Raw genomic sequence first — 25,845 nt, forward strand, 5'->3', positions numbered from 1 at the left:
CAGCTCCTGACAGGCCTGCCTTTGTGCTGCCCACAGCCCAGGGGAGGACTACGGAGATTATTTCTTCAGTAATCCTAGGTTCATTTTATAAGGCAAAAACTGAAGAAGCTGCTTTGTGGGCCAGAACCCCACCGGCACCTTTACCAGAGTGCAATTCAACAAGAGGAGGCACTCTGGACTCCTCAGAGGGCCTCACCCAACAGGGAACTTAAAGGAAAAAGAAAATATTACATATAAAAGTGGTGTTTAGGAACAGCTTGAGCCACAGAAGCTATCCAACACAGAGAGCCACTGCTCTGCAATGGTGTTTCTGGTCCAGCCAGCCAGTGGTTCCCCAGCAAGGATGGAGGAGGAAGTTTTCAGGGTCTGTGCTGAGAACAGCAGGTTTGCTCAAGGGCACTCCAGACCCACGGAAATGAGGAAATCACATTATGGCCCACTCAAGGTTCGGCTGAGTTGCAGTCTTCAAGCCACCTACAGAGCAAAGGGATGCCAAGGCAACCTGCTACTGCACTGCCCTACTGAGAGGGGAAGCAGCCGCCTGCGGAGTACGTACCTGGGGAAGAAAGGAGAAACCACGGGGTGTGTTTTGCCATTGGTTCTGCCATGCTTTATTGGCCTGCCGGGTTTATGGAGCATTTGGCTTTTCACAGTGATGGTAAAGGGACAGACGCAACATCACAGCTGTACAAGACACGAGAGCAAGGATTCCACAATGGAACAGCACACATGCAAGCATTTTGGATGGGAAAGTTAAAAAAAAAAAAAAGTATCTTCTGGTTTATCGGTGAAATACAAATGTATGTCCAGTGTAGTCAAAGTTCCAAAACACTCCTCGCGATGAGCAGACATGAAATTTGCTCATTCAGGGCAAGACCTTTGTCAACATACAGCACACAAGGGTAACTCCATAGCTGGGTGGGTGCAAAACAGAACCTGGGTCTTAAAAGCACCCAGCAGCGGTTTGCACACTGGCGGAAATAGCCACACGTTCCTATCCGTGACCTAGCCACCGGTGAAACCATGCCTCACCATGCTGTGGGGCCAGGTCTGCCCACCCCGACAAGGGCAGAAACTCTTATGAAGAGCAAGGTATTAAGCTGGGCACTGAGAAGTGCAAAGGAGCAGCAGCTGGGTTGCTGTCAGCCACGTGCAGCCCAACGCCTCCTTCCAACCACTTCAAAGTCATTGCTATGAAAGAACCACTGTTTGTCATACCTTCATCTCAGAGAAATAACATAGCCCTTCCCAGCACTAAGAGAGGATATTAAGGCCTTATATTTCTTTTTAGCTTGTGAAAGCACTGATACTCTCTGCCAGAGAGTGTCACGCAGTAGGGATCCACAGCAGAAGGCTGGACTCTCCTTTTTGCTGCTGCAAGAAGGATTGCTATTTCCTCTCCCTCTGACAGCGGGACAGGCTGGACAGCAGATCTTCTGCAGGTGCGTGACGACAGCAGCGTCTCTGCAATCCCCTGGAGCCCTGTTTTCCTGCAGACTGAAACGAGAATGGCCAACGAGATGTCCTGGCTGACAAAGGAAAAAACCTTATTCCAGTACAGGCTTCGTCTGCCCAGCATGACACAGCCATGCAAGATGAGCAAAGGTGGCAGCAGGAGTTCACCCTGCTGCTGCATCCCTAGTGCCAGCAGAGGAAGGAGAAGGTGGTCCCTCTACACCACGACTCTCTGCAAGGCCCTCTCTTGGGTCCACCTGCAGCTGCCATGTTTCAGAGCAGCCCCAGGTGGGGCACAGCAGGAAAGCAGAATAGAAGAAAGGAGAAGCAGACAAACTTGGCACACACAGGCATGTACCTGAACCATGGTCTCCACGGGGCACCCACCCACCCACGGGAACCCAGCAGCTGCTGAAGCATTACACATGGAAAGAGGAAGCCCTGGCACACACACGCACTCACATACGCTTACTGAGCAGCTTTAAAACTTAAGAAAAAAAAATATCTTCCCTTGGATTTCAGAAACACACACAGGCACATGCACACACACCTCACCTCCATCCAAAACAGTTACTGGAGTTATTTTCTACAGGCGCTTTTCTACTTAGAGGTGAACTCCAGCCTCTCCCCCAGCAGCTTCCCCTCTGCAGCGTACTGTCTCCTATCCAGGCACTCTGCCTGTGCTTCCTTTCTCGTTCCCTCGCACACCAGCCAGAAAAGTCTCTCTCAGCCCGCTGCTGCCTCTCATCACTGCAAGACAGCTACTTCCAGGTCTTCAAGTGCAGCATGGTGGCACAGCCAGGAAAGGTGCACGGCAGCAGGGGTGGGTCCAAGATGGGCACAGAGCAGCCTCAGCAATGACATTTGTGAACAAGACTTTTTCATGAAAAACTAATAATTAAAAACAGATCACTTATTTGTACTCGTCCTGGAAAGGCCAGAGATGGCACTGCCAGTCCCAGATGTTCCCCAGGGCTCAGAGGACCCTGCTTTCTCCTAGCCCTCTGATACAAGGCTCATTGCTGCACCTCCACCACATGACCGGGGAGCTGCCACCGAGGAACATCTGAACACATCTACTACAAACTCAAGGGGTCAGAGAAATTCTGAAACCCTCCCGTGCCCCTCCACCCCGGGTCAGCAGGCAGCACACCTGGGAATCCATCTTCTTCCTCACCACCCAGCCCCAGGAACGCATGCAGCTTCGCTCCCCTCCTTGCACGTGCCCAAATCCTGCCCGAAAGCCCAGGCCCAGCACGTGCAGCAGGCAGCACGCGTTCAGCCCTGCCCGCGGCTGCGTTACAGTCACAAGCTAACATGCCTTGGGTTACACCCGGGCAGCTGGAAAGAGCAACCAGCAGAGCTTGTCTCCAGGGGTGCCACGAAGTCTGTATTAAGCACCACACCAAGACTCGTGAGGTCAGGTCAGTGTCCCCCGTGGAAGGGATAGGCCCCCATGTGGTGACAGCAACAGCAGCAGATGAAAGGAGGGTGGTTGGGAATTAGGATTTTCTTTCTGAGACTAACCGGCTTCTTGGCTTCGAAAGTGTCTCGCTCGTCTCGAAGTTTCTTGTTCATCTCTCTGCTCCAAAGGAAGACATGGGAGAGAGACAATGAAGCAGTCACCGAAAATGTGGTAAAGGCTGACGTTTGAAAGCTAAATGGGAAGGGAACTTGGGGCACGAATACAGATGCTCTTTATTGCTGAGTATGTTGGGATTTCCAAGTATCCCAGCTCAGGTAACAGGCTCTGCATGCTACCCTTTAGTCAGCAGGGGAAACTAAATTCCTCAACTGGAGGGCTCACTCAGTAAATCACACAGCCTGTGCCCTGCTGGAGCTGACCAGATTGCAACTGCCCTGTCTGGGCCTAGAAAAACAAGCAGTGTGAGCACTTACCAAGTACGCTCCCATAGCTTTCTGTGGGAGAAACAAGACTTCAGCACTGCCAGTGAAGCAGGCAATGAACTTCACAAGGCCAGCCAACCCTCCACTCCTACCCCCAAACCGGCCATCGACCCCCCGAGGAAGGAAGCAGGGTCTGATCTGAGTCCCTGACGCGCACGAGAGCTCGACTTCTGTCTCCAGTCCTGTTCTTACCTGAGGAGCTCCAGCTGCCGAAGGAGGCTTTGTTTCTCTTTCTGCATGTTCTTGGAGACTCTGAACACATCCCTGGGTGAAGGGAATTTAAAAGAGATAACAGGAGAGGAGATGCAAAGATCCCTTTCTCAGGGACACACGTGATATTCACAAAGATAAGGGCCTGTCCCACGCCAGGACGACTCAGAGGAAACAGCACTGCCACGGGAGCTGGGACCACAGCTCTCCCACTCTCCTCCAGCATGAGGGCAGGGAACCCATCTCCCCCTTCACACTCCAGTTTCCCCAGCTGTTAGGGATGGGAAGGATGCTCACTGCCAGCTGGGAGCGAAACACGCCGGTGTTGTAGCTGAGTATTATTAAACTAAGCCCGGAAACAGGAACACAGTTGGTTAGCATATGGTCTGTAGGAACTTTACAGAGGCAATGATGAACTGGAAATGACAAGGAGGAGAAGCCTCCTTAAGGCTGAGGAACATTTGCATTTTTACAGTGCTTTTAAAGCCAAATATCAATGAACATACTTGTTTCTCACTAAAGGCAGTGGGAGGTAGCAGTAATGCACCCTTTTTAGGCCCATAACACCGCTGCACGTTACCTCTCTTCCTCAAGAAGAAACAGACAATCTGGCAAGACCATGGCTTCTAATTAGAGATCCTTATTCTTTAACTACTTGCACACCTTTCCTTCTCTGCCTGGGTTCCTGCTCAGACAGCCCACACAGCCCCTTCCCTGCCCACTCCTACCTGTCCTTCTGCTCTTGCTCAAGCTGGGCCTCTTTCTGGAGCTTCTGTAGTTGCCCCTTCACAGCCTCCAGCTCCCATTTGCTTTTCTCCAGCTCCTCCAGCAGGTTTTCGTTCAGGTGCCGGAGCCTTTCATTCTGCACACGGGTCTCCAGCTGCTCCGAGTTCAAAGACTGCAGCTGATGTTCCAGCTGTAATGGGAGAGGAGGAGGAAGAAGTGTTAGATACAGAGAGGAAGGGCTCTGTGCCACAGTCATGACTGTAAAAATAACCTGGAAGAGCAGATGTAAACGAGGCAGAAGGGAGGAAAACACAACTCAGGTCTACAACACCACCAGGGGTACCAAGAAGGTGAACTGGAAGCAACTATGTCTCATCAGTGCCAGCACTGGGGAGCAAGCAGCACAATTAGTCAGGCACAGCTGAGGAAGCGCTTCAGGCAGTGTGAGGAATTTGCTGCTATCGGGCACTGCAGAAATCAGAGTGCGAATGGGGGTCAAAGGAGGACTGGAAAAATAAGGGTGGAAGCAGGGGCTATTGAGGGGAGCATAGCTGTTGAAATGCATCGTCTGGTTTAAGGATTTCCTAAGCCGAAAAGTGGATACATTGAGGTGTTGGGGTATGTCACACTGCTGACATAAGGGAAGTTAAGTGCCTGGGTGCCCTTTTCTACTGTTGGAGACAGAACCTTGGGCTAGAGGTGGTGTTTAAGTGCCCCTGGGGCACAGTGCCACTCCAGACAGCACAACAAGACACCAGCACAAATAACAGGCCTGACTTGCGAAGTTCAAAGCCTGCTGCCACAAGTGATGTGATTCCTCACAAATGGCTGGCATAGTCTGGGAGAGAGTCCAGGATGGATGCAGCAGTCAAATTCCCTCGTCTCAGATGAGCAGGGCATCGCTAGGAGGAACATACTGACACGTCAGTATCCAGTTAACCATGCCAGCTAAACAGGGCTCTCTGCTGAAGTTGGTGCTACGCAGAAATTGTGGTACCCACAACCTGAACCGAACGCTCCACTTCCATGCTCACAATTACCCAGGCTGCACAAGCTGCCTGTTACTAAATGTTTTGCCCGCACACACAGACAAGTTTAGCCCTTTAAACACCATCTGTGACAACTTCTTACCACATAGATAGGAAGTCAGGCACAGTGAGATGCGATCTCACCACAGAGCAGGTACTCTTATGGAAATGGAAATCCATGCGTGCTTTAAGCCCGCCTTTTCTGCACCTTCAGCTAGACTCTCTGAGGGAAAGGCAAGCAGCACACTGTGGACAAGATAAAGAGCTTTTCTCCTTCCTATTGCTCTTTGCAAATGCATATATACAACAGTCATGATCAGAGCTCACCTCTCCTACGTTCCTTGAAACACAAGCCCCACATCTCTCCCCACTGAGGCTTCAAGCACAAGTCATGCCCAGCTTTGTCTGGAGAGTTCCAGTCCTTTGGACATCACGGAAAATTTGAGCCCAGCCACGTATGCTGAGCAGTCAAGTTCAGAGTAAGAAACAGCAACACCGGCCCACGGCCTCTGGGTCTTTCAATAAGCCAGAGGACAGGCTTTAATTAAAACACCTGCCCCTCCCTAAGAATTCTCTGTCAGAAAGAATTCTCCAGTTTTATTTTGCCTGTACTCAAACGATACTGCAGAACAGCACAATCACAATACTGGCCTTACACCACAAGAGGGACCCGATTATCCATGTAGCTTGGTATAAGCCTCGGAGTTAAAGGCATCAGAAATGTTCATTTGAGTAAGAAAGTCTCCACAGAGTCCCATATTCTGCCTTGATCCATAACACAAGGAGATACCATTTACGAAGAATATGCCTAGACAGCCACTACGACCTCCATCCCCAGCACCTACAGTACCTGGACTAGGGATGACAAGAATCTCCGTCCCTGATTATTTCTCCTTTTCATTTTTACAGGCTCCTGTCCATTAGTTTGTCCAATCCATTCTTGAACTGCTGATACTGCTTTCCTCTACAACCTCCTGTGGCAAAAAAATGCAGTTCGCTAGTCCCCTTGTAAAGAAGTATATTCTTCGAGACCAGTCTCATACTAGTCTCACTGAGTGTCCTTCGCCTCTGCTGTTGTGGGATTTAGGGAATAATAGTTCCACACGGATCTTATGTTTTATACATAATTATGTAATAATATGTAATTATATATAATAATACCAACATGTTTTACACACTACATTATACAATATAATATATAGTAATAATAATTATATATAATAATATATAACACCATCCTGAGTCCGTAAAGCTGTTATACCTTCCCTCAGCCTCCTTCTCTCCAAAATTAGGTTTAAGTTTTCCTAGTTTCTCCTCTTAAGGCAAATGCTCCGTTTCCTTAATCCTATTGGCAATTGTATCTTTGTGTCTCAAGAATAATTCCCAGGGGCCTGTCTCGGGACTGGTGCTGTTTAATGTCTTTGTCAATGACATGGACAGTGGGACCAGGCGCACCCTCAGCAAGTTTGCAGATGACACCACGCTGAGTGGTGCAGGCGATCCAACAGAAGGAAGGGACGCCATCCAGAGGGACCTGGACAGGCTGGAGAAGTGGGCCCACGTGAACCTAATGAGGGCACGGGTTAGGGTTAAGGTCAAGTCATTGAGAGCAGCCCTGCAGAGGAGGACTTGGGGGTTCTGGTGCACAAAAAGCTCGACATGAGCCAGCAGTGTGAGCTTGCAGCCCAGAAGGGCAACTGCATCCTGGGCTGCATCAACAGAGGGGTGGGCAGCAGGGGAGGGACGTGATTGTCTCCGTCTGCTCTGCCTTCGTGAGGTCCCACTTGGAGTGCTGCATCCAGGGCTGGGGGCCCCAGCATCAGAAGGATGTGGAGCTGTTAGAGAGGGTACAGAGGAGGCCACGAGGATGCTCGGAGGCTGGAGCACCTCTTTTACGAAGAAAGGCTGAGAGAGCTGGGGATGTTCAGCCTACAGAAGAGAAGGCTCCGGGGGGACCTTATTGCAGCTTTTCTATACTTAAAGGGGGCTTATAAAAAAGATTGGAGAGCGACTTTTTGCTTGGGCAGGGAGAGACAGGACAAGGGGGATGGTTTTAAATTACAAGAGGGGAGATTTAGATTAGAGGTTAGGAGCAAATTCTTCACTCAGAGGATGGTGAGGCCCTGGCACAGGCTGCCCAGAGAAGCTGTGGATGCCCCAGCCCTGGAGGTGTTCAAGGCCAGATATCCAACTTGGATTCCTCCAATCACCAGCACCTTCCAGGTACCTCCCATGACTTGTTTCTGCAGGGGTCTCGGTTTTTCAAAGAAAGGAAAGACATCCAGAACGGACCATCACATACAAATGCACATACCAGGTACAGAAAGCCAATGGAAAGTTTCTGCTTTGATCTTTTCATTGACTGATTAATCAGTACGTCGTCAGATGCTGAAATGCAAGTATGCAGTACAAGCAACTCAAAGCGTCACAGAACTGTTCCCTCTGGGTTATTCTGGAGCAGAAGAAAAACTATAGAAATTTGGCTCTTGCATGTGCATACACAGCTTTCTTGCACACCGCAAAAGGCTCCAAACTCACAATTTCCAAATCTTTACCCCATTTTCCTTGCCAAATAAAGGCAAGGCAAAGTACAAGAGAAACCCAACCAGATAGGAAGATGAGCAGCCAGGATGTCACAGGATGACACTTCAGCTGAGGACAAACCAATCCACTTCAACACTTTCAGGGACAGGCAACAACCAGACTAGCTACCACTAAGCGTCAGCTGATGAAAACCACCCTCAGACAGAAAAGGTCTTAACAGAAAGACAGTAGAAGGGGATATGCTTTAGAAAGGCTTTGGGTCCTGTTACCTTCTTCTGTCGGTAGAGAATTTTCTCCAGCTCCTGCTCTTTGCTGCGCAGTTCCTTTCGGAGCAGGTTACTCCTGTCATGTCTCAGTGCTTCCTGCAGAGGTAAAGACACACAGCTGCTGATGTAACACCCAGCACAGTTAAGAGCTGTTCCTTGGCCAGATGAGCCACCACCCCTGCTTCAGACCAGAGAAAGTTTGACTCCAGCCAAGAAAGACGAGGTACCTGGCAGATTATCCTCTCCCTTTCTGCTTTGATCTGTTGCTCCATTTCTTCATAAAGACACCTGACTTCTCGGTCATGGTCTGTCTCCTTCCTACAAAAGGAAAGGTGCATTGTCAGGAGAGAGAAAGAGAATGCAGAAAGAAAACAGGAGAGGAGGTGGAAAGAGTTCTACTAACAGCTGTGCAGCATTGCCAAAAAGTTATTTGAGTGGGATTTTAACCAGACCAAACGTCATGGGTGTGCACCGATGCAAAACAAACCTGTGGCAATTAAGTCGAGATAAAGAGTCATTTTATTACAGCAAGAAAAATCTCCATGTCCTGTAACCCAGTCTCCCCTTGTACTTGAGGAAGAACATAACACACGAAATTGCATCCAAGTACCAGCTGGTTCCTGACAGCAGCTGGCCATGATGTTCTCCTTACCGCTTCAACGCCTGCTCCATAGACTCCTTCTCATGATTCACCTCCTTGATGTACGATGAAACACGCAACAGAAACTCCTCAAAACTGGATAAGAGCTCCGGGCGCTCCTTTCGTAGCCGGGCCCAAAGCTCCCGAACCTCACTTGGACTGGAGCAAGCACACAAGAGAGAAGGAAAGCAAATGAATTTTTGCCATCTTCTGGATTGTTACTCCAACTCTGATACACATGCGGGGCTGACAGCCTGCCATCCTCCTGTGACTTCCTCCATTACACCATACAGCGAAGAGGAAGCGCAGACAATTTCTGAGCGTGCACAGGGACTGAGATCTACTGCAAAGTTAAAACGAAGGCGGTCAGCTGAAAGAGAAAAGGAGTTACCTAGAAAGCAGTTCTGGAATGATTATTTTCCAAGTACTCAGTAATAACACATTTAGTGTTTAAACGAAGATTGAGAGAGAGAAACATTCTGCAAATTTGCTGTCAGCTGTGATCAAGCAGCAAACTCTTACAGCCAGCACACATCACATTGGTTTTATCACACCGTGACTGTACTGGTGGATGCTGCTGCCCTTGTTTGCTTGCTTATTCAGCAATTTTGGGAACTGAGGCACAAACAAAAGAGTTTTCCGAGTTTTCCAAGAGTGTTGCATTAGGATTATGAAGGAAGCCCCAGAAATCCAAAGTCTTGTTTTTGTGAACCTGCAATAACAATTACATTGTTTTGGCATTTAGCTCATCACAACTAGTATACAGCACTTAGAAACTCAATCTTTCTCAAAGAATCTCATAAATCTCATGTTTGTTTTGGGAACGAGTTTTTTTTTTCCTTTTTTTTTTTTTAAATCCATGGATTATTTTGGAGAAACTACCTTGAAACGTACAAAACAATTATAGACATTATCCAAACAGAAATTTTTCTGTCTATGTATTTGTCTCCCTTAGTATTCTTCATGAAAAAAAAGAAATTACCAAAAAGCCCTTGATTCCCTCTGCCACCATCACAAGATAGCCTCCCACTTTTGTCTCAAGTTGAAAAAAATTACCGACAGTTCTTCAAAACTTCAGATTTTCACTAACAGAAAATATTCAGCTCCATTAACACACAAAGCCATTTATCTGTAGCAAAACCAGTGAAGATAGTTCGGATTCCTAATCTACCCCCAATTAAGTTCTGGTTTTCGTTAATTCCTTACAACTGGCTCGGCACAAATGTATGATATGAAGTAGCTGTTGGACTCATTGCATAAAACTACAAGTGGTCGAAACAAAAGGCAGGGTAAGTCCTAACACACTTTAAGACCAGATGCTTCACAAAGAGTCGTAGACAGCACAAGCTACTCATCCAAAACAATAACACAACTTTTCACAGTGTCATCCCATTCTTTGAGGCATAAAAGCTTCCCAGAATTTTTCTTGAGAAGCTCTTCAGCATTAAAAAAAAAACAGGTAGGTGTTCTGTATCACAATGAAAATGAAACAAAATCTGTTTCATGACAGACGAAGCTCTGCAAGCAGCAAAATCCTTTGCTCTCAGCTTCTGTCTCCAATCCCATTGTCCCTACTGGGAGCAGGGCTGCCCCCAGCAAGCTGCTGCCAACTGTTGAACTACGATGTCTGAAAAAATCAAAGCCTGCCATGGATGCTGTCGGGCCACCCCAGCTCCAGCAGCTGTGCATCAGTACGAAGCAATTGTGGAGAATGTTTCACTCGGGAAGGCCCTAAAAAAATCTCCTGCGGTGTAGCAGCTGGATGGCACGGGTCAGCAGACTCTACCACCGCATGAGCATTGATATCAATTTTTAAGGCGCAGATTTTAATCCCCTGCCCGTTTTAGCCTCTCACCATTTTCAAGACCAGCCCAGTCCCAAGCGGCCCCTTGAGCACAGATCTTTCAGGCATGGTCTCAGAGCTAAGATTCTCTGAACATGTGTGAACAATCACACGCCCTTTTGGAAGAGACAGCACACACATCCTCCTTACCTTGTCTAACCCTCACAGGCTTCTTTTCATTTGCTGCGTGCAGATGAGTTTCCATATCAATTGCTACATTTTACAGCTGTGGTTTTGAACTTGCAGTTTGGGAAACTGAGAAAAGCACTGCACTGAAAGTAATTTATAACTGATGAGAAAACCCAGACTTCACTGCATTTGTTACCAAGCATATGAAAACACGAGAGAGCAAGACAGAAAACCCAAGCGGTAGTTCAGAGAGCAAGCAGCTCACTTCACTTCCTTGGTGTTCGCTGGTACTTTCAAGTGTCGGTACTGCAAGTTCAAAACAGGGCAAAAGTAAGGCCATGAGATTCTCCTACTTACTCTTCAAATACTTGGGCTGCTCCGAGCTGCTCCATCATGGAGCAGAAGCGTTTCTCTTCATCATCTGCCGGGTCCATATCATCTGACCAGCCTGACTCAAAGGTCTCCTCGTGACTGGAGCGATCTGTCTTTCTGGCCCCCTGACACAAGTCAATCCCTATCAACTTTCCTGATGGAAGGAGAAGGGAAGAAGGAGAAAAAAGAAAGTCAAACTGGATGTCATTTAAGGAGTTGTTATTCAAATGGCAGCCTGACACAGCTCCATGAGAAGCTGCGTGGGTGCTGCTCTTGTAGAAGACAGCTCCTGGTGAGTAAAGAGCCTCCGCTCTGACGTCCTGAACGATGTGTCCAGTGTTCAGTCTTCGATGCTGGGACTGAAGCTGGCTTCCAGCCTGACAAAAGGCTGCTACGGCTCTGCTCACATCTGTGCTAAGATGATCGACCACCCGCAGCCTCGGATCCTCTGCGTGTGGAAGATGGCATTTGGTCATTTCACTCCTGCGGAGTGGTGCTGTGGGTACGTTTGTCAGTGGTGCCACGAACTCCCTCTGGGACTGCAAGCCAGGCACCGAATAGCTCTGCGCCTCAGTTTCTCAGCTTACAAAAAAGTGGTGGTGGGAGAGCATTACCCTTCCCTCCTCATGTGCTACATCTGTTCTGATTCAAGTGCTACAGGACAAGGACTGCCTCTTGCTGGGACTGCATGGCATGTCTGAACAAAATGACCTTATCCTCTCAGCACCCCCTCCGGCCCCATCCCACGTATGTAAGGCTTCCAGCTTTCCAGATCCTGTTTCACGCTGAGACACTAATGCCATGAGAATTTCTCGCTATGCAAGGCATGTGACAGGAACTGGTGCTGGGAACAAATTCTTAAAGAAACAAATCGAGTGAGCCTGTCCAGAACTCAGGCCCTCATCCTGCACACCAAGGTCAGGCCTCCATTAGCAGCTACCCTTCCATCCCAGGACACAGCTGCTTGGATCCAAAGGCAGAAGTGACATCCCAGCCACAGGGCCAGGAGCCAAGGATGTTCAGAGCATGGCTAAGAACATGAAGCTGCTCTAAGGGGAAAATATCCAAAATCTGCGTACCTCACGTCATTTAACTCTACCATGTCTTGGCTCCAAATGTCTTCACCACATCCTCTCCGCTAACTACGTACAATACTGTGAGAAGTCATCTGCAAAAAAGAGTGCTGAGGTCCTGATGCAAGCTTCTTTTCCCTTTCTGTTGTCCCTCTGCGCTTGGATGCCAGGGACTGCGTCCAACACATGGCAGGTTGCCCACTGCACTTCCTCCTCCTCTTCCCAGGTGGTCACAGCTCCACCGCACCCTGGGCATCTGCTAGAAACCTGCCAGGCTCGGGGCCACTCCAGCCCAGCATAAGACACGTGTTGCTGGGGTCTGCAACACGTTTTCCTCCATGCTGGGAGTAATGCAGAGGGATGCAGAACCTAGCAGCTTCTCTCCCACTCTTAAAATGTGTAAAAAACCTACAGCATGGACAGGCAGGCCCCACTCCAGCTTAAAACCTTGGACAGTCATTAAGGGGGTGGGCTTAGATTAGGCACTTTGGATGTCTGCTTTAAAGAAAGAATCATCTCTCATTATCTGTCTCGTAGAGCTGGGAAAATTGAGGTAGGGAATGATCGGAAGATTGTTTTGACATCCGAGAAGGCTCTCACGTTGCTTTAAATTGAACGTTTTAAATTGACGCTCTTTTTGTCGGCTGTGCAGAAACACCCTGTAACCTCTCAGAGGCCGTGCAAGGAGCCCTCTGAAGAAGCAGAGCTGATGGCTGCACAGTTCCCAGCTGGAGCTCTTTCCTTTGATCTCCCCCCTGTACGTTCTGGAAGGACGACAGCAGTATGCCAGGGCAAATTCCTGAGTTAGAGGTCAGCCTGAAAAGGATCTCAGCCCCAAGGAATGGCCATAAGGAGAAGAAATGGAGAAATTAAGTGTTTTGCAGTTAAGTGTTTTGCCCGGACTGGAGCAAGTGTCAGGGAGCCAGGCTGCCAAGACAGGGCGGTACCTGACAACCTGCTCTGTTCCAGGCTGAGACACAGCAGCCAGCCAGGGTGGCCCAAAGGAAAACCTGGCCTGCTCTACCAGCACTGAGGCAGCTACCCTCATGATGTCCACCTATGGCTAACACCCCCAACCCAAAAAAAGCCCTGCTCAGTCAGGATACAACAACTCCTTCAACACTTCTGAAAAGCCTAGACCACCTATGTCCACTCCCTTTGGCCTGATCCCAACGCCAGCAACACCCCCACATGCCCCAGCAACCCAAGGAAGGGGCTAACAGGTGTAGGTGTTTTGAGAGCTTACAACCAGCTAAAGCAGCTGAGCACACACAGCAGGGGTTATTAGTGCTACGCTCCATCCCTCCTCCTCAACACCTCTTTTGCTGCTCGTGCTGCTGGATGGCCACTTTGCTATAGGAGTAACATTATTCTAGTGTTTGGAAAAGACAACAGCAATAGGAAAACAAAAGCTTATTTTAGTCACCTTGTTAACCTACTAACAGGACTCCTGCGGACAGCCTTGTACAGCACTGCTTAAACCAGCTAGAGACAGCTGCCAAGCTGCCCCCTTATAAAACGAGGGTTGTTATCCAGATGAACAACCACAGATCACACACGTACAGGCTGCAGGATGTACCATCTCCAGTAAGAGAGGCTCAGGAGCTAGCTCTACCAGGTAGGCAGATGACAGCAGTCTTGTAAGAAGGGGACACGAAGCCTCAGGAAGGGGTCAGCAGTCCTGTACACACACCTGCTCCAGTGATATTCAGGTAAACATGGGGCATTGCCACGCATAACCGGTACAGCTTCAGCAGAAGCACTGCGCTTGCAGCTTTCTCGCCAGCGTAAAAAATTCTGCAACAGAATTTTCCTCCCTCTTTCTCTGTGCAGTCCTTACCCAGCCCCATGCTGAACTCCACAGGCGTCAGGTATCCATTATTGTTCTGCTCCAAGCTGTCAAAAACAGTCTCCAGCTGCTCAAGCGTTAGGGGGAGTTCACTCTGAAGCCGCTGCAGAGAGAACAAGAGCGAACAAAATGAAGGCATGACTCAAGTCTTCCCTGTGACCTGCTCTGACTCTGGTGTACCCAGCTCTGGACTACTGTGCCCTGGTTGGGATGAGACAGTCTGGGGGTGTGCCTGAGTCACACCACAAACGCCTGTTTGAGCCCACTGATAAAGCTTTCCACCACCTGATGATCCAACCAGGACTGCAGAGAGAGAGCTTCAGGTTCTTTTGTTTGAAGGGAGCTCAACCCTCTTCCAGCCCCACTTCAGCCTCCAGCCCACCGCCTGCCTCCACCCAGCCCTGCCCAGGCTCTACCCAAGGGTGGCTGTGCCCCGGGGCACCGCCAGCCTCCTGCGGCCACTGCTGCTCCCAGGGGAACTCCGTGGGCGCATCAGGTACCAGCTCCACCTCTTCAGCCAGAAAGGGAGGACAGACTTGTGATCTAGGACTCAGGGCATCTGAATTCAGTTCCTAGCTCTTGCAGGAAACCTTGCAGATCATAAGCAAAACGTTTAGTCTGCAACAGAGAATTAGCTTCCTTCTGTCATCTGTCTGTTGGGATTGCATCCTTATTCCTGCCACGCAGACAAGGAACAGAGAGATTTCCCTTTGAAATACACGTGCAGAGTACACAGTGCCAAGGGGGTTCCAAAGAAGCTTCCAAATAACATGAGGTCTGGGCCAAAAACCCATCACCATCCGTTAAAAATTCAGCTTTAGATAAAGCCTAAGAAATATTTATTAACATAAGTATACAAAATGAGGCATCACGCAACCCATGAGTCAACAATTAAACCAGGATTTGTTTACTTAACTGGACTTGCCAAATGTTAATCATAGACTGAGAAAGAGATGGGACAGGAGAAAAACAGTCCACATGAAATCTTCCTGATAAAACGTTAAAGCAAAAAGCACAAAGAAAACGAGATTCTGTTAACACATGCTGTTTTGAACAAAAAGTAGCAAAATACCAGAGCAAAGTCACAATTCAGGCCCAAAGAGGACGTTTGAGATAAGGCTTCAGCTATGTTTGAGACCAAAAAAATATAAAAAAGTTACAGAGTTTGTTTTTTTTGTTAAAAGACCGCGGGGACTGCTGTTGTTTATTGTGGTGTTATTTTGTTTTTTAAATAAACCAAAGGTTTTTTCCCCAGATTTCCCATCCATCGCGTGCTTAATGTTTGTAGGATCTGTTGCAATTTTTTTAATTTTATGCATTGCTTACAAATTTGGGATTGCAGTCCCCCTGTTGTCCCAGGAATTCCCAAGGGGCACGCGACCTTCCCAGGAGTTTTGGCAGCCAGCTGTGGCAGAGTCTGGCTCCCAGGGAGACAGACACGTGCACGCCCACGCTTGCCAACGGATAAGATATGCCATGTTCTCCCCTCTTCTGGCCCCCCATGCCTTTACAGCTCCTCCCAGGAAAGGGGATGGATTTTTTTTTTCCCTCACCTGCATGTCCAGCTTGGTGATAAAGCCCTTCTCATCCTTGTCACACAGCTGGAAGAGCTCCCTTGCCTTTTTGAGCATCTCCACCTCCACGTCTTCCAATTCAGTCGTTCGGCTGGAAGGAGAAGCACCAGGAGTCACCTCACCCTCCTCGTCCCCCTCCTCTTCTGCTTCCCAGTGGACGTATCTCAAGCACGAACCCCTCTGGTTCTCCATCTTTTCAGAGCTTTCTCCCCCAGGGCAGGGGCAAATGGGAGAGCTGTGGGGCAGGAAACACAAAAAGCCCAGTCAAACGTCACCCTCTGCTTCTTACCACCGCATTATCTGGTTACACGCCTTGTTGGTCTGATGGCTGATACTCAGCACCTGTGTCTGCTGCCGAGCAGAAAGCTGGGGGTTCGGGACACAGAGAGGCTGGCAGAGGTACGTGCTGTACACGACACGGGCACAACCGGCCTTGCCACGCGGCTGTAACCCTCCGCGCTGTGCGCTGAGAGCAGGGCCAGCTCCCTGCACGCCCTGCCCGCGATGCCTCCCTCTGCTCCGGGTTCCTCTGGTATCAGCACGAGCTCTTCCTCCTCCCGCTGCTTGTTTGTACCAACCTGCACCACAGCTCCAAGAGCCCAGAGCAGGACAAAGGCAGCGAGGAGGAAGACCTGTGCCGGCGATGGAGGAAAGAGGAAAAGGATCACCTCTCCCACCCAGACCCCACGTCTGACTTCCCAGCGCTGGCATTTTCTTGTTAACACTTCCCAGGTAGTAACTCCATCTTCTTTCGTGTTACCACAGCACAAAAAGAAAGGTCTGAACATTCCTACGCTGGGACATAAGACGGGAAAAAATTAATAAGCTGGGCACTCCTGCCCTTTTTGTCTCTGTTTTGAGAGCTCATAAGCTGCCAAACAGAATTTTAATCTGAAATGTTCACCTTTGTAGGAAGGAAACCACACAATTATGGAGACATTTCAGATGCCAAAGAAAATAATTCCCATTATTTACACGTACATGAAACAAAAAGGCTAGGAAAGAGAGCACCCCTGTAAGCACAGGAGGGGGATTGTAAAGATGCATACAGCGCATCCCTACCCCAACCCACCTTCCGATGCGCTGATCCCACGTAACGCTCTCCAGACAGCTTTTCTTCAGCACCACCACCACATTTTTAAGCCTTGTTGCACCAATTGCTTCAGGCTTCTCCTGCGGCAGCTCTGTGCTCCGCACTGCAGGGCAGAAGTGAGCTGTGCAAGCAGGCTGACAGCAGATTTAAACGGTGCTAGCCACGAGGGCTTGGGTTTTTTGTTTCTGAAACCTCCAAGAAATTAAAAGCCGTGTACAGATGCAACGATAACGAGCGACTCGATTCTGTTTGTACCCTCAGTACGTTGGGACGATAAAGAACTTGATGGCCTGGAAGAATGTCACCACGCAAGAACTGTATGAAACTAATACAAAAGGAGAAGGCGATTATGCACCATGCTATTTGACTCCATTCATTACTGCTGCTTCGTGAGCCAGAGGGTTGTTCTGCTTCAAAGAACGAGCAGAATGCTTTGCTCCCTCTCTCAAAGCGGCATTTTTTCAGGGCATCTCTGCTTAGTGTCACTTGAAACAATATTTATTTGAAACTCTGCAGAAGACTGCCTACCGATTGGTAGCATTATGTGTTTCTGGTCAAGCAGTCATCCCTGGCAAGCAGGGGACACAGAGCTGGACTCAAGCTTTGGAGAGCAGTGTTGGGGATAGAAAGCATGAAAAGTTGGACCTGTAAGAGAAAAACCAGACCTAAATATCTTTAGCTGCATGGATTCTACAGGTGACTACGGTGAGAAGTCAGAGAGCCACACTGATGAATTGTAATTACTGGCGGCCACAGGCCACCTTGCTAAACCTTTCTGCCAGACCCATTTCTTCCACAAGGAAGTTCAAAGCAAGAGCCCTAACAGGACTGAGGGAAAGGAAAAAAAAGGAACAGAATATGGAAAAGCACGAATAAGAAATAAGTTTTCTAAAACTTCCCACTAGCTACCTAAGACACACTGACGCCACCAGAAGATTTTACTTTTTTGGTAGCAGCGCCACGAGTTGTGTTTCAACACCAACCCAGAGCAACCCAGCCAGACGACGTCTCCCCAGCCCTGCTGCAGCCAACAAAAGGCTGCACAAGGAGGATGTTCTGCTCTCTCTCTGAGACTTGTTTGCAAGCTGAAATCGGAAATATTACATCCCCACCTCTAGCATCTCCCCATTTTATCAAAAGCCCAGCTGTATTGTAGCTCCCAAATCCTAGTGGAGCTAAAAGCCTCTTCATTAGAAGAGCACGGGCAAGAGTCTGAAAGGATTTCACTCATACATGTGAAAAACCAAGCCCATTAATTCAACACTGAGAGGACAGTCTCTTGTTCAAACTGTTTCAAGTGGCTTGAAGCCAGACGTGGCTCTCAATGTCGAGATGGCACTTGCAGAGGAACACGGCAGCAAATAAAAGAGAGTCCCAGTATGCAAAACACACCGCAGCTCTCTGACGGACTTCTTTCCCTGAGGCCTTTGAGTTGTTCCTCATCTCCGTCCCATCTGTAAGGGCATCGCACGGCATAAACACGGATGAGGCACGCGGCAGATCTCAATCTAACAAGTGCTGTCTGACCTCCCTCAGCTACAGAGCGTTGCTGCAAACTGCTGAGGAAGCAGCTTTCCCAGCAAGATGCAGGGCATCACCGACGGAGACCTCTGAAGGAGGCTGGGGTCACTGGAGCAGAAAACCTGGGTACCGCTGTCCAAAAGCCAGATTCATTTCTCTAGGTCTCATCTCTCAGGGCAAGACAGTCATCGAGACAACACCAGTCAAGCATGAATTTCCACACCTAGCTTGGCATCAGGCTAATCTCTGCATTTTGCTAGATGTACTACCATAAGAACATCCGCAATGGGTCGCAGCAAGGTTCATCTAGCCCAGACCACCACCAACTCCCCCGGAAGGTGGAAGTGTTGGGGACCCGATGGCACCACCAAGCTCCAGCCGCCCCGGCCAGCTGGTAACCACCTCTGCGTGTCACGTCCTGCAGCTCCCTCTTCCCTCACCCACGGGGTTTGAGATAGTCCTTGGGATCTGCGGATTACACCTGGAAAGCAACCACAGATCAGCTCAGAGAAAGCACAGGAGAACCTCGGCTGACAGTAAGGAAAACGAACACTGGGTGCTGTTCCACACACAGGCAGCTCAGACCAGTCTTACACGCATGTTGTAACCACTCGAGGCACAAACTGCAGTTTGTCTCGTGCGAAGCTGGGCCAGAAAATCAGCTGGGTCTGCTGGGCAAGGCCTCCTCTTGGGAAGTCACAAGACCTGAATCTCAGTCCTGACTCAGCCTGCCATATGGCCCTGGGTAAGTCACGTCACCTGCCCATGCCCACAGCACTGTCCTCCCCCCCGCTGCGAGGCCGGTGCTGGTGCTTTATTTTAAGACCGTTCCTGGAGATCGATAATTACACACGAAACTCAAGCAGCAGAATGGTTCCAAGGCCTCGCAGCTAAAGACAAAAAAAAAAAAAAAAAAAAAAGAACATAAAACTTGGAAGGCCTGCAGATTTCAACAAACAGAAGAACGAACCCAAGGTGCTTTTTCTGGAGGGGGGAGATGCTCCTTTCAGAATATTTTTACAAGGTTTCCAATTTATTCTCTCAAAAAGCCTTTTTTTTTGTAACAGTAAGCAGTGTTAAAGAGGTAAAGAAAAGTCATTAGTCAAACACCGTCGACAGCCAAGCCCTTATCTATGTGACCATGAGGACCGCGCGCACATGACAATTTTGTTCGTTTTTCTCAGCCCGATGACAAGGAGGAAAGGAAAGGAGGGAGCACAGCCAAATTCCCCACAGCTGGTCCTCAGCTGACCTGCACCACCGGCAGGGCACTGTGCAGACACTGAACACGCAGCATTCCTAGCAGCCCTGCCAGAATGCAGTGCAACGAATCTACAGTTAACAAAGGGAAAGCTAAGGACAACTGGATAAGTGGCTTACCCAGGATTACAGAGCAAGTCCAGTGCTTGGACTTGCTATAGCTGTGGAGCTATAAAGGAAAGCTGGGTTCTGTGTTTCTATACCACCGTGTTTTTCGGTGACATTGTGGCAGAAGGTAATTTTAAAGGAGATTCTTTATAGGTATGCAGTAGGTGTCCAAGGTGTACAACAAAACAAAGCGTTCAGATACTTGCTGGGAAGCTTCAAAGAGGAGATCCCGTGTATCTCTGCCCAAAACAATATTATTGGAAACGAAAAAACCCACCCTCATACTAAAGCCAAACAGCTACGCCAGTTATTGAAACAGGTCAGAAGAACACACACCCTTTCATTTCCACTCCTCATGCAGACAAAGAGCCCAGCAACTTTAAAGGAAGCCCAGCACCAGAAATGCCAGAAAAGTGATGTTAGGGGCAGCGAGGTGCTGGGGCAACGGCGGGCCACAGGCAGACCGCCTGTTCCCCAAGCAAAGCCCACAAAGAGATGCTTTGCAGGATCAGGCCCATACGAGGAGCCCACCCAGCAGCACACGCAGGCTTGTGCACGAGCACCCCAGCAATTCAGCCTTGCCCTTCTCCGGGTGCTCAGATGGGCACCTATCGCGCTTCTGATGCACACGCTAGGTGAGATGGGCTTGCTCGCGTGTCCTCGAGGACACTGCACAGAGAGAAGGAGGTGATGGGCCAAGGCAAAAGTCCCTGCAGCAGAAGCCTGTTGCCCCGGCACACAACAGACGCAGAGCAGGAGCAGACCGAGATGCCGGAGCTCAACGCCTTCGCTTGCTCATGGACCGGGAGCGTCACTCGGGAGCAGCGGCTAACAAGCAGGATTTAAAAGGAAAGGTCAATAAAAGCTTTACGGGTCCGTATATCATTTTGTATCAAACACGTGCCACTTGCTCTGTTTATTCTGCCTTCCCTTCCCACCCGCTCTTTGGAAAGTCGGTAATTGCTATAAAAACAGCACTCCTCGTAGGGCACAGTCCCCTCTGCAGGTGACGAGGCTCTCAGGTTTTACAGCACTGTGAGACTCGGTGATCTCACGTATTTACCGTGATTATCATTACTCACACACGTTTACAAGTATCCTCACTGGGTGCAAAAAGCACTTATTACGAACGGGCTGACTGAATTACAGCCAGACAAGTCTCTCCGATCAGGCGAACGTGGAGGAGAAGAGAAGCCCTGCCAGAGAACGCCACCAATCCCCGTGTCGAGTGTGATCCCACGCAGGCTGAAATTTCCAAAAGCTGCTGCAAGGAACTGGGCACCCATTTGGTGGAAACTGTTTTAAAAGGCTCTGCCACAGCCTCTGAAAAGGCTGGGAGGAGAGCAGGAAGAAAAGAGTTATTCCTCAGCGTACTTTGTACAAAATTAACTTTACTCTTTCCCTTCTATAGGAAATTTGCTTCCATTGTTTGGGATCTGTTTGGGTGGTTGTTGGGTTCTCCCTTCCCAAAGGGAATGGCAGGAAAAGAAATACATTGAAAAATTAGAAAAACACCAATTGTTTTATGAGGGTTTTTTCTTTAAAAAACTAAGAAACCGCCACACACCCTGGGCCGAGCGCCTGCAATCAGGTGTAATATCTCGAGCTACACTTCATGCACGCTCTCTCTCTCTCTTTTAATTGCCTGCACTTGATTGTATCCCTTTAAGGAAATAGGAACGAATCCAGGAACCTTTGTGTTGTTTATTCAGCGGGAGATTAGCCCAGCCTGATAGCTCTGAGCTAACCCGTGCTGCAATATCGATGGGTGACTTCATTATGGGATGTGCCAGGAAGATAAAGAGGTATATCCCACAACCACGGACTGCTGGAATGGGCTCCGCCATTCACAGCAGCATCTTAGAAAATGCACTCTGCTCCAGTTCAGCACTTCCCTCACCTCAAACAGGAACTCGTTTTTTACGACTTGTCACGCCAACTTGTCGAACTTTGCCAAAGAAACCTGCCGTGAAGGAACCTGCTGGATGCAGGCTGCACGCCCCTATCTGCGTCCAACTGGAGACGGCTCTCTGCTTTATTTCAAGGCGTGAGCACTGATGAACTTCCTGAACTGCACTCGCTGCTGCCTTCTGAGCTTCTCGGCCCAACACCACAACAGAAAGCACCGACACACGCCAAGAGTCATCACAGCAACGTCTCCAAGTCCGCCAGGTGTCCACGACGTCCCCAGACAATAGCCTTTCCCCAGGAGACGGCCACAAATGCTCCGTCTCCGTCGCGCCCACGCACTGCCCCTCTGCCATACCTATCGCGAGCCAGGGACACTCTGCAGCTGTCACGCTGGCCGTGTCACCCTGTTGGCACCGCAAACACCGCGGGCGTGTGTTTGCTCTGGAACCGCTCCTGCTAGCCGGGGTTTTGGCTTTTGTTGGGTTGTTTTTCTTGGGGAGCGGGAGAGAAAGCATCAGTTTTTCCTCCAGCAGTATTTGGGCCGAGAGTTAATTCTCAGCAATTAAAACCTAAATCCAAAACACATTTTTTCCGTAAACAGCTAACGGTCTAGGATGTGTCAATATAACTAGTACGCAGCTGATTTTCCAGAAAATAAAGAACATGCCTGCAACAAGACATGACAAATAGCAATAGCCAGCTTAATAACAAGTCATTTTTAAAAATTTCTTCACTTTATAAAGTCTTTCAAGTTTCCCCAAACTTTTTTTTTTTTTTAATGAGACAAACCAGAACATTGCGACATCTCAAACAATGCAACGTAAGGATTCATCTCATACACCCCGACAGCAGAGGAATGGAAAAACCCCACAATATTACGCCCTTCGGCGTCACTGCACTTCCACAGATCAGAGATCTCGCTGCACATCCACAAAGGACACAATTATCCAGAAGAAAGTAAATATCGCTCACTTAGTCAAGTGGAGAAGGCTCTGAGAGGGATCAAGTTTCTCGCTGATGCCACTGCTGTTAATGTTCCACCAGAAGTATGTGGTTGCTAGAGGACAGGGGCAATCAGCTCGAGCCCAGCAATTGAGAAAGACAGGATATTTTACCCGTGACGAGGTAACACAACCTTTATTCCCCGCTGAGCACTGCCGGCAGCGTTGCGAAGCTGAAGGTCGGCGCTTTGAGCACAGCAGTCGGGAGGCAGACCGCACCTCGGGGCTTTCAAAGGGTTTTTACAGGGGAAGACGTCAATCCAGCAAGGAGCAGCTCCTTGGCACCTTGAATGGAACATCACCGGCGATTTCCTCCGAGCTCCGCTGCCTTGAGCAAGGGGAGCCCTCAGTCCTCTGCTGGTGACGAGCCACACGCACCCTCTTGGTGTCTTCAGAGTACTTGAAAAGCAAAAATGTATTATCCAGAGACAGATTTTTGCTGAATAATTGGATGAAAGGTCCTAAAGGATACACAAAAGCTTTGAACGCAGAAATTTGTTTTTACGGAGTCATGCATGTAACCAATTCCTGAATGGCAGAGCCGGTAAACAACTGTCCCCAGTCACTGTCATCTCGGACAGAAGAATTCGGCAGCCTCAGATAAAATTGGGTGGTGCACACAAAGCACAAGGAAGCACTTCTTCACGCGCTGTTAAAGCGTGGAACTCCCTAACACAGGATGCCAAGGATGTCATACGCATCCACGGGCTGCAGAAGTGGTTAGTTTTTCCTTCCTGAGTTTGTCCATAAAGGGCTGTTACAAAAAATCTCTCGTTTTAGCTCAGAGAAATCTCTGAGCCACAAGCAACCAACCGAGCGTACTAGGGACGTATTGTTCCGCATTTATGATGGGAAGAGGAGGGTACCTGCTATCAGCTGCTGTTGAATACACGATGCTGGTTCAGCCTGGCCATTCCTCTAGCTCGATCCCAATCTTGTTGCCACTTCTTCATTAAATTTCCAATAGCTGTCCACTGTTCTGGCCCCGAGCCCCTCCTGGCCCGCTGCAAGGTTCCTCAGCAACTTCAGTGCACTCTTTGCACAAAGGCTAAAAATCCTGTGACGATCCTATCCCAGGTGACCGGCACGCTTTTCCCCAGAAGTGGGGGAAGCCTTCATCTTTGTTTAAGATCCTTGACCTTGAAATTAACCTTCTACAAACAAAAATCAACAGCCTAATGCTGTCCTCCAATAGTTCCCTCACCACACACAGATAAAACACCAGACCAGAGCATCAGACCACCCAGGCCCCTTTTGAAGGAGAACCTCTACTCTACTCACAGTGCTTACTGGACAGATTTCTTCTCCATCTGAGCCAGCAAGCTCTCTGCAGCACGTGAAAAACTCCTCCAGAGGGCTACAGCTGCAGGGGGTGCGTGAAGTTCAGCCATTTTCTCCTCATCCAAGGCAACTCATCTCCAGTCTCTTGAAAACTGGACACGGCCATCTCACCACCTTAATCATTTCTGCCTTGCATGTTAGCAACAGGACCAGGGAGAGAAGTTCTACCTCGCCGCGCTGAATCTGCAAAGCACACTTCAAGGACAAAAACACTTTGCAAAGATTAGTGAGCGGGAATGAGCACGGAGAGGACTTCTAGAGAGCACAGCCCCCAGAGAAGCCTGCCTGTGGCTGGCACTGTATTGGTTTCGCCCACGAGCAAAGCATGGGACCCACGGACAGTTTGACCTTCCTGCAAATGCTGTTAAAACAACAAACACAGCTGGGTTAAGCCGATTTCCGAGAAGCCCATTAACCCGTTCCCTGCCCCACCAAAATGCCCGGATCGCTGCTGCGTGACACCTGGGTACCTCTCAGCTGAGGACCCACTGGGATAACAGTGGGTATAAAGGTACAGGCTCATCCCTTTCTGCGAGCTAAGGAGGTGCTGGCTGTGCTACGCACCTTTCCTGAAATGCCACAGGAACCTGAGCACTGGAAAAGGATGAAATCCGTTTCCTGAGCACAGACACCTCTTTGCTATCAGGCCACATGAAAAGTCTTGGATCCAGGGAGTCAACGCTCCCGCTTCCTCCCCATAAAGAAGAGAGGATCCACTCTGAACGCCCAGGAGCTCCGGGCTCTCCCACGAGGTACCAGGAATATCCTTTCCCTTTCTCACACAGGGGGGACAGTCCCAAGAAAATACGGAAAGCCTCGGAGTGCCACAAGACGGAAACCCGGTGTTTTAAGCAGCCGCAAGCCCTGAACCACTCCTCCAGAACAACACGTGCTGCGTGCACACGTTCCCCGCGCACCGGGGAGCGCACGGAGCAAAAAACACAAGGAATGTTTTTAAAGAATAATTCTAAACTTTCACAAAGCATGCAGAAGAAAATCCTTAGTTTTCAATCTAGCCAGCTTACGACACCTGTTTCATAAGAAAGTATCACAATCCCACATACTGTAAGCTCATACTTCTTTTTCCTTTGCTCTGGAAAATGTAACTATTGCAGTGATTACTCCAAATCCGCAGTTCCAAAACCATCGAGTCACTAGAACTAGTTAAGCGACCTGCAGAACCTTATCAAAACTGAAAGCAAGTGTTTTCAGCCCAAAACGCGCGAAGACGTTGGGTAATCGGAAAAAAAAAATGAAAAATTAACCGTCTGCTAATTAAGTGTCTCCAGCTCTTCCAAACCGACCAATACATTTCCCCCCTGCCCCGGGAGCAGCGACCTTTTCCTGCAGGCACACGGTGTGCCCCTGCAGGCAGCGGGTCCGTCCTGTCCCCACGCTGCTTCTTTAAAGCAAAAGCAGGAAGTCAGAGCAGAAAGTCCCGAGGCAGAAACTGCCGAGACACAGCAACTTGCAAACTCCTTCAGTCTTCCTTCTGCTCAAATAATTCCTTGCCTAAGAGAGGCTTTCTGCACCTCCTTTCCCCTGTTACACAGCCTCCTCTCCTCCCTCCCGGCGGCTGTCCCCAAATACCTCGAGAAGCAGGACGGTGTCGTTCCCCTCCCCTGCAGCCAGCACTGTTCCACACCAAAAAGCCAGCGAAGAAATGACACCGCCACTGTAAACAGAGAATCAGAGCAGGTCCAAGCGAGGAGGTGTGGTTTGCAACGCTCCCCACGCATCGCATCCCCTTTCCAGCAGAGGCTAGCGGCAGTCGCTTCGGAAAGCAGCACAAGAAATCTTGCCATTACGTTCCCCAGGCAAATTCCTCATAATCCTGTCTCACGCACAGCTGGGAAGAAGGGCTCGTTTCTGAGCTGCCTAAGGCAAGAGGGGAAGGAACGGTAAGAAGCAATGCTCTCTCGTCCCGTGCTGACCTTACACGCACAGCTGGAGCTCCTCGGGGAAGGCACACAGCTTGCTGCCTACCTCCCAT

At 49.3% G+C, this 25,845-nt stretch overlaps 1 protein-coding gene across 1 annotated transcript in view; it reads right to left on the reverse strand.

Annotated features, from left to right (window-relative positions):
• Positions 1–25,845, reverse strand: part of CRACR2B (calcium release activated channel regulator 2B) — a 35,033-nt gene extending 9,188 nt beyond the window's left edge. Inside the window, exons 1-11 of the mRNA XM_050710830.1 lie at positions 25,839–25,845; positions 25,443–25,527; positions 15,597–15,852; positions 14,035–14,146; positions 11,107–11,275; positions 8,790–8,936; positions 8,365–8,455; positions 8,141–8,233; positions 4,302–4,489; positions 3,556–3,627; positions 2,983–3,037 (exon numbers count right to left, since the gene is read on the reverse strand). Coding sequence (XP_050566787.1) covers positions 2,983–3,037; positions 3,556–3,627; positions 4,302–4,489; positions 8,141–8,233; positions 8,365–8,455; positions 8,790–8,936; positions 11,107–11,275; positions 14,035–14,146; positions 15,597–15,852; positions 25,443–25,527; positions 25,839–25,845 — 1,275 coding nt within the window. The remainder of the gene's footprint in view (positions 1–2,982; positions 3,038–3,555; positions 3,628–4,301; positions 4,490–8,140; positions 8,234–8,364; positions 8,456–8,789; positions 8,937–11,106; positions 11,276–14,034; positions 14,147–15,596; positions 15,853–25,442; positions 25,528–25,838) is intronic.

The sequence above is a fragment of the Cygnus atratus genome, chromosome 5 (genome assembly GCF_013377495.2).
Source record: "Cygnus atratus isolate AKBS03 ecotype Queensland, Australia chromosome 5, CAtr_DNAZoo_HiC_assembly, whole genome shotgun sequence".
NCBI lineage: Eukaryota > Metazoa > Chordata > Aves > Anseriformes > Anatidae > Cygnus > Cygnus atratus.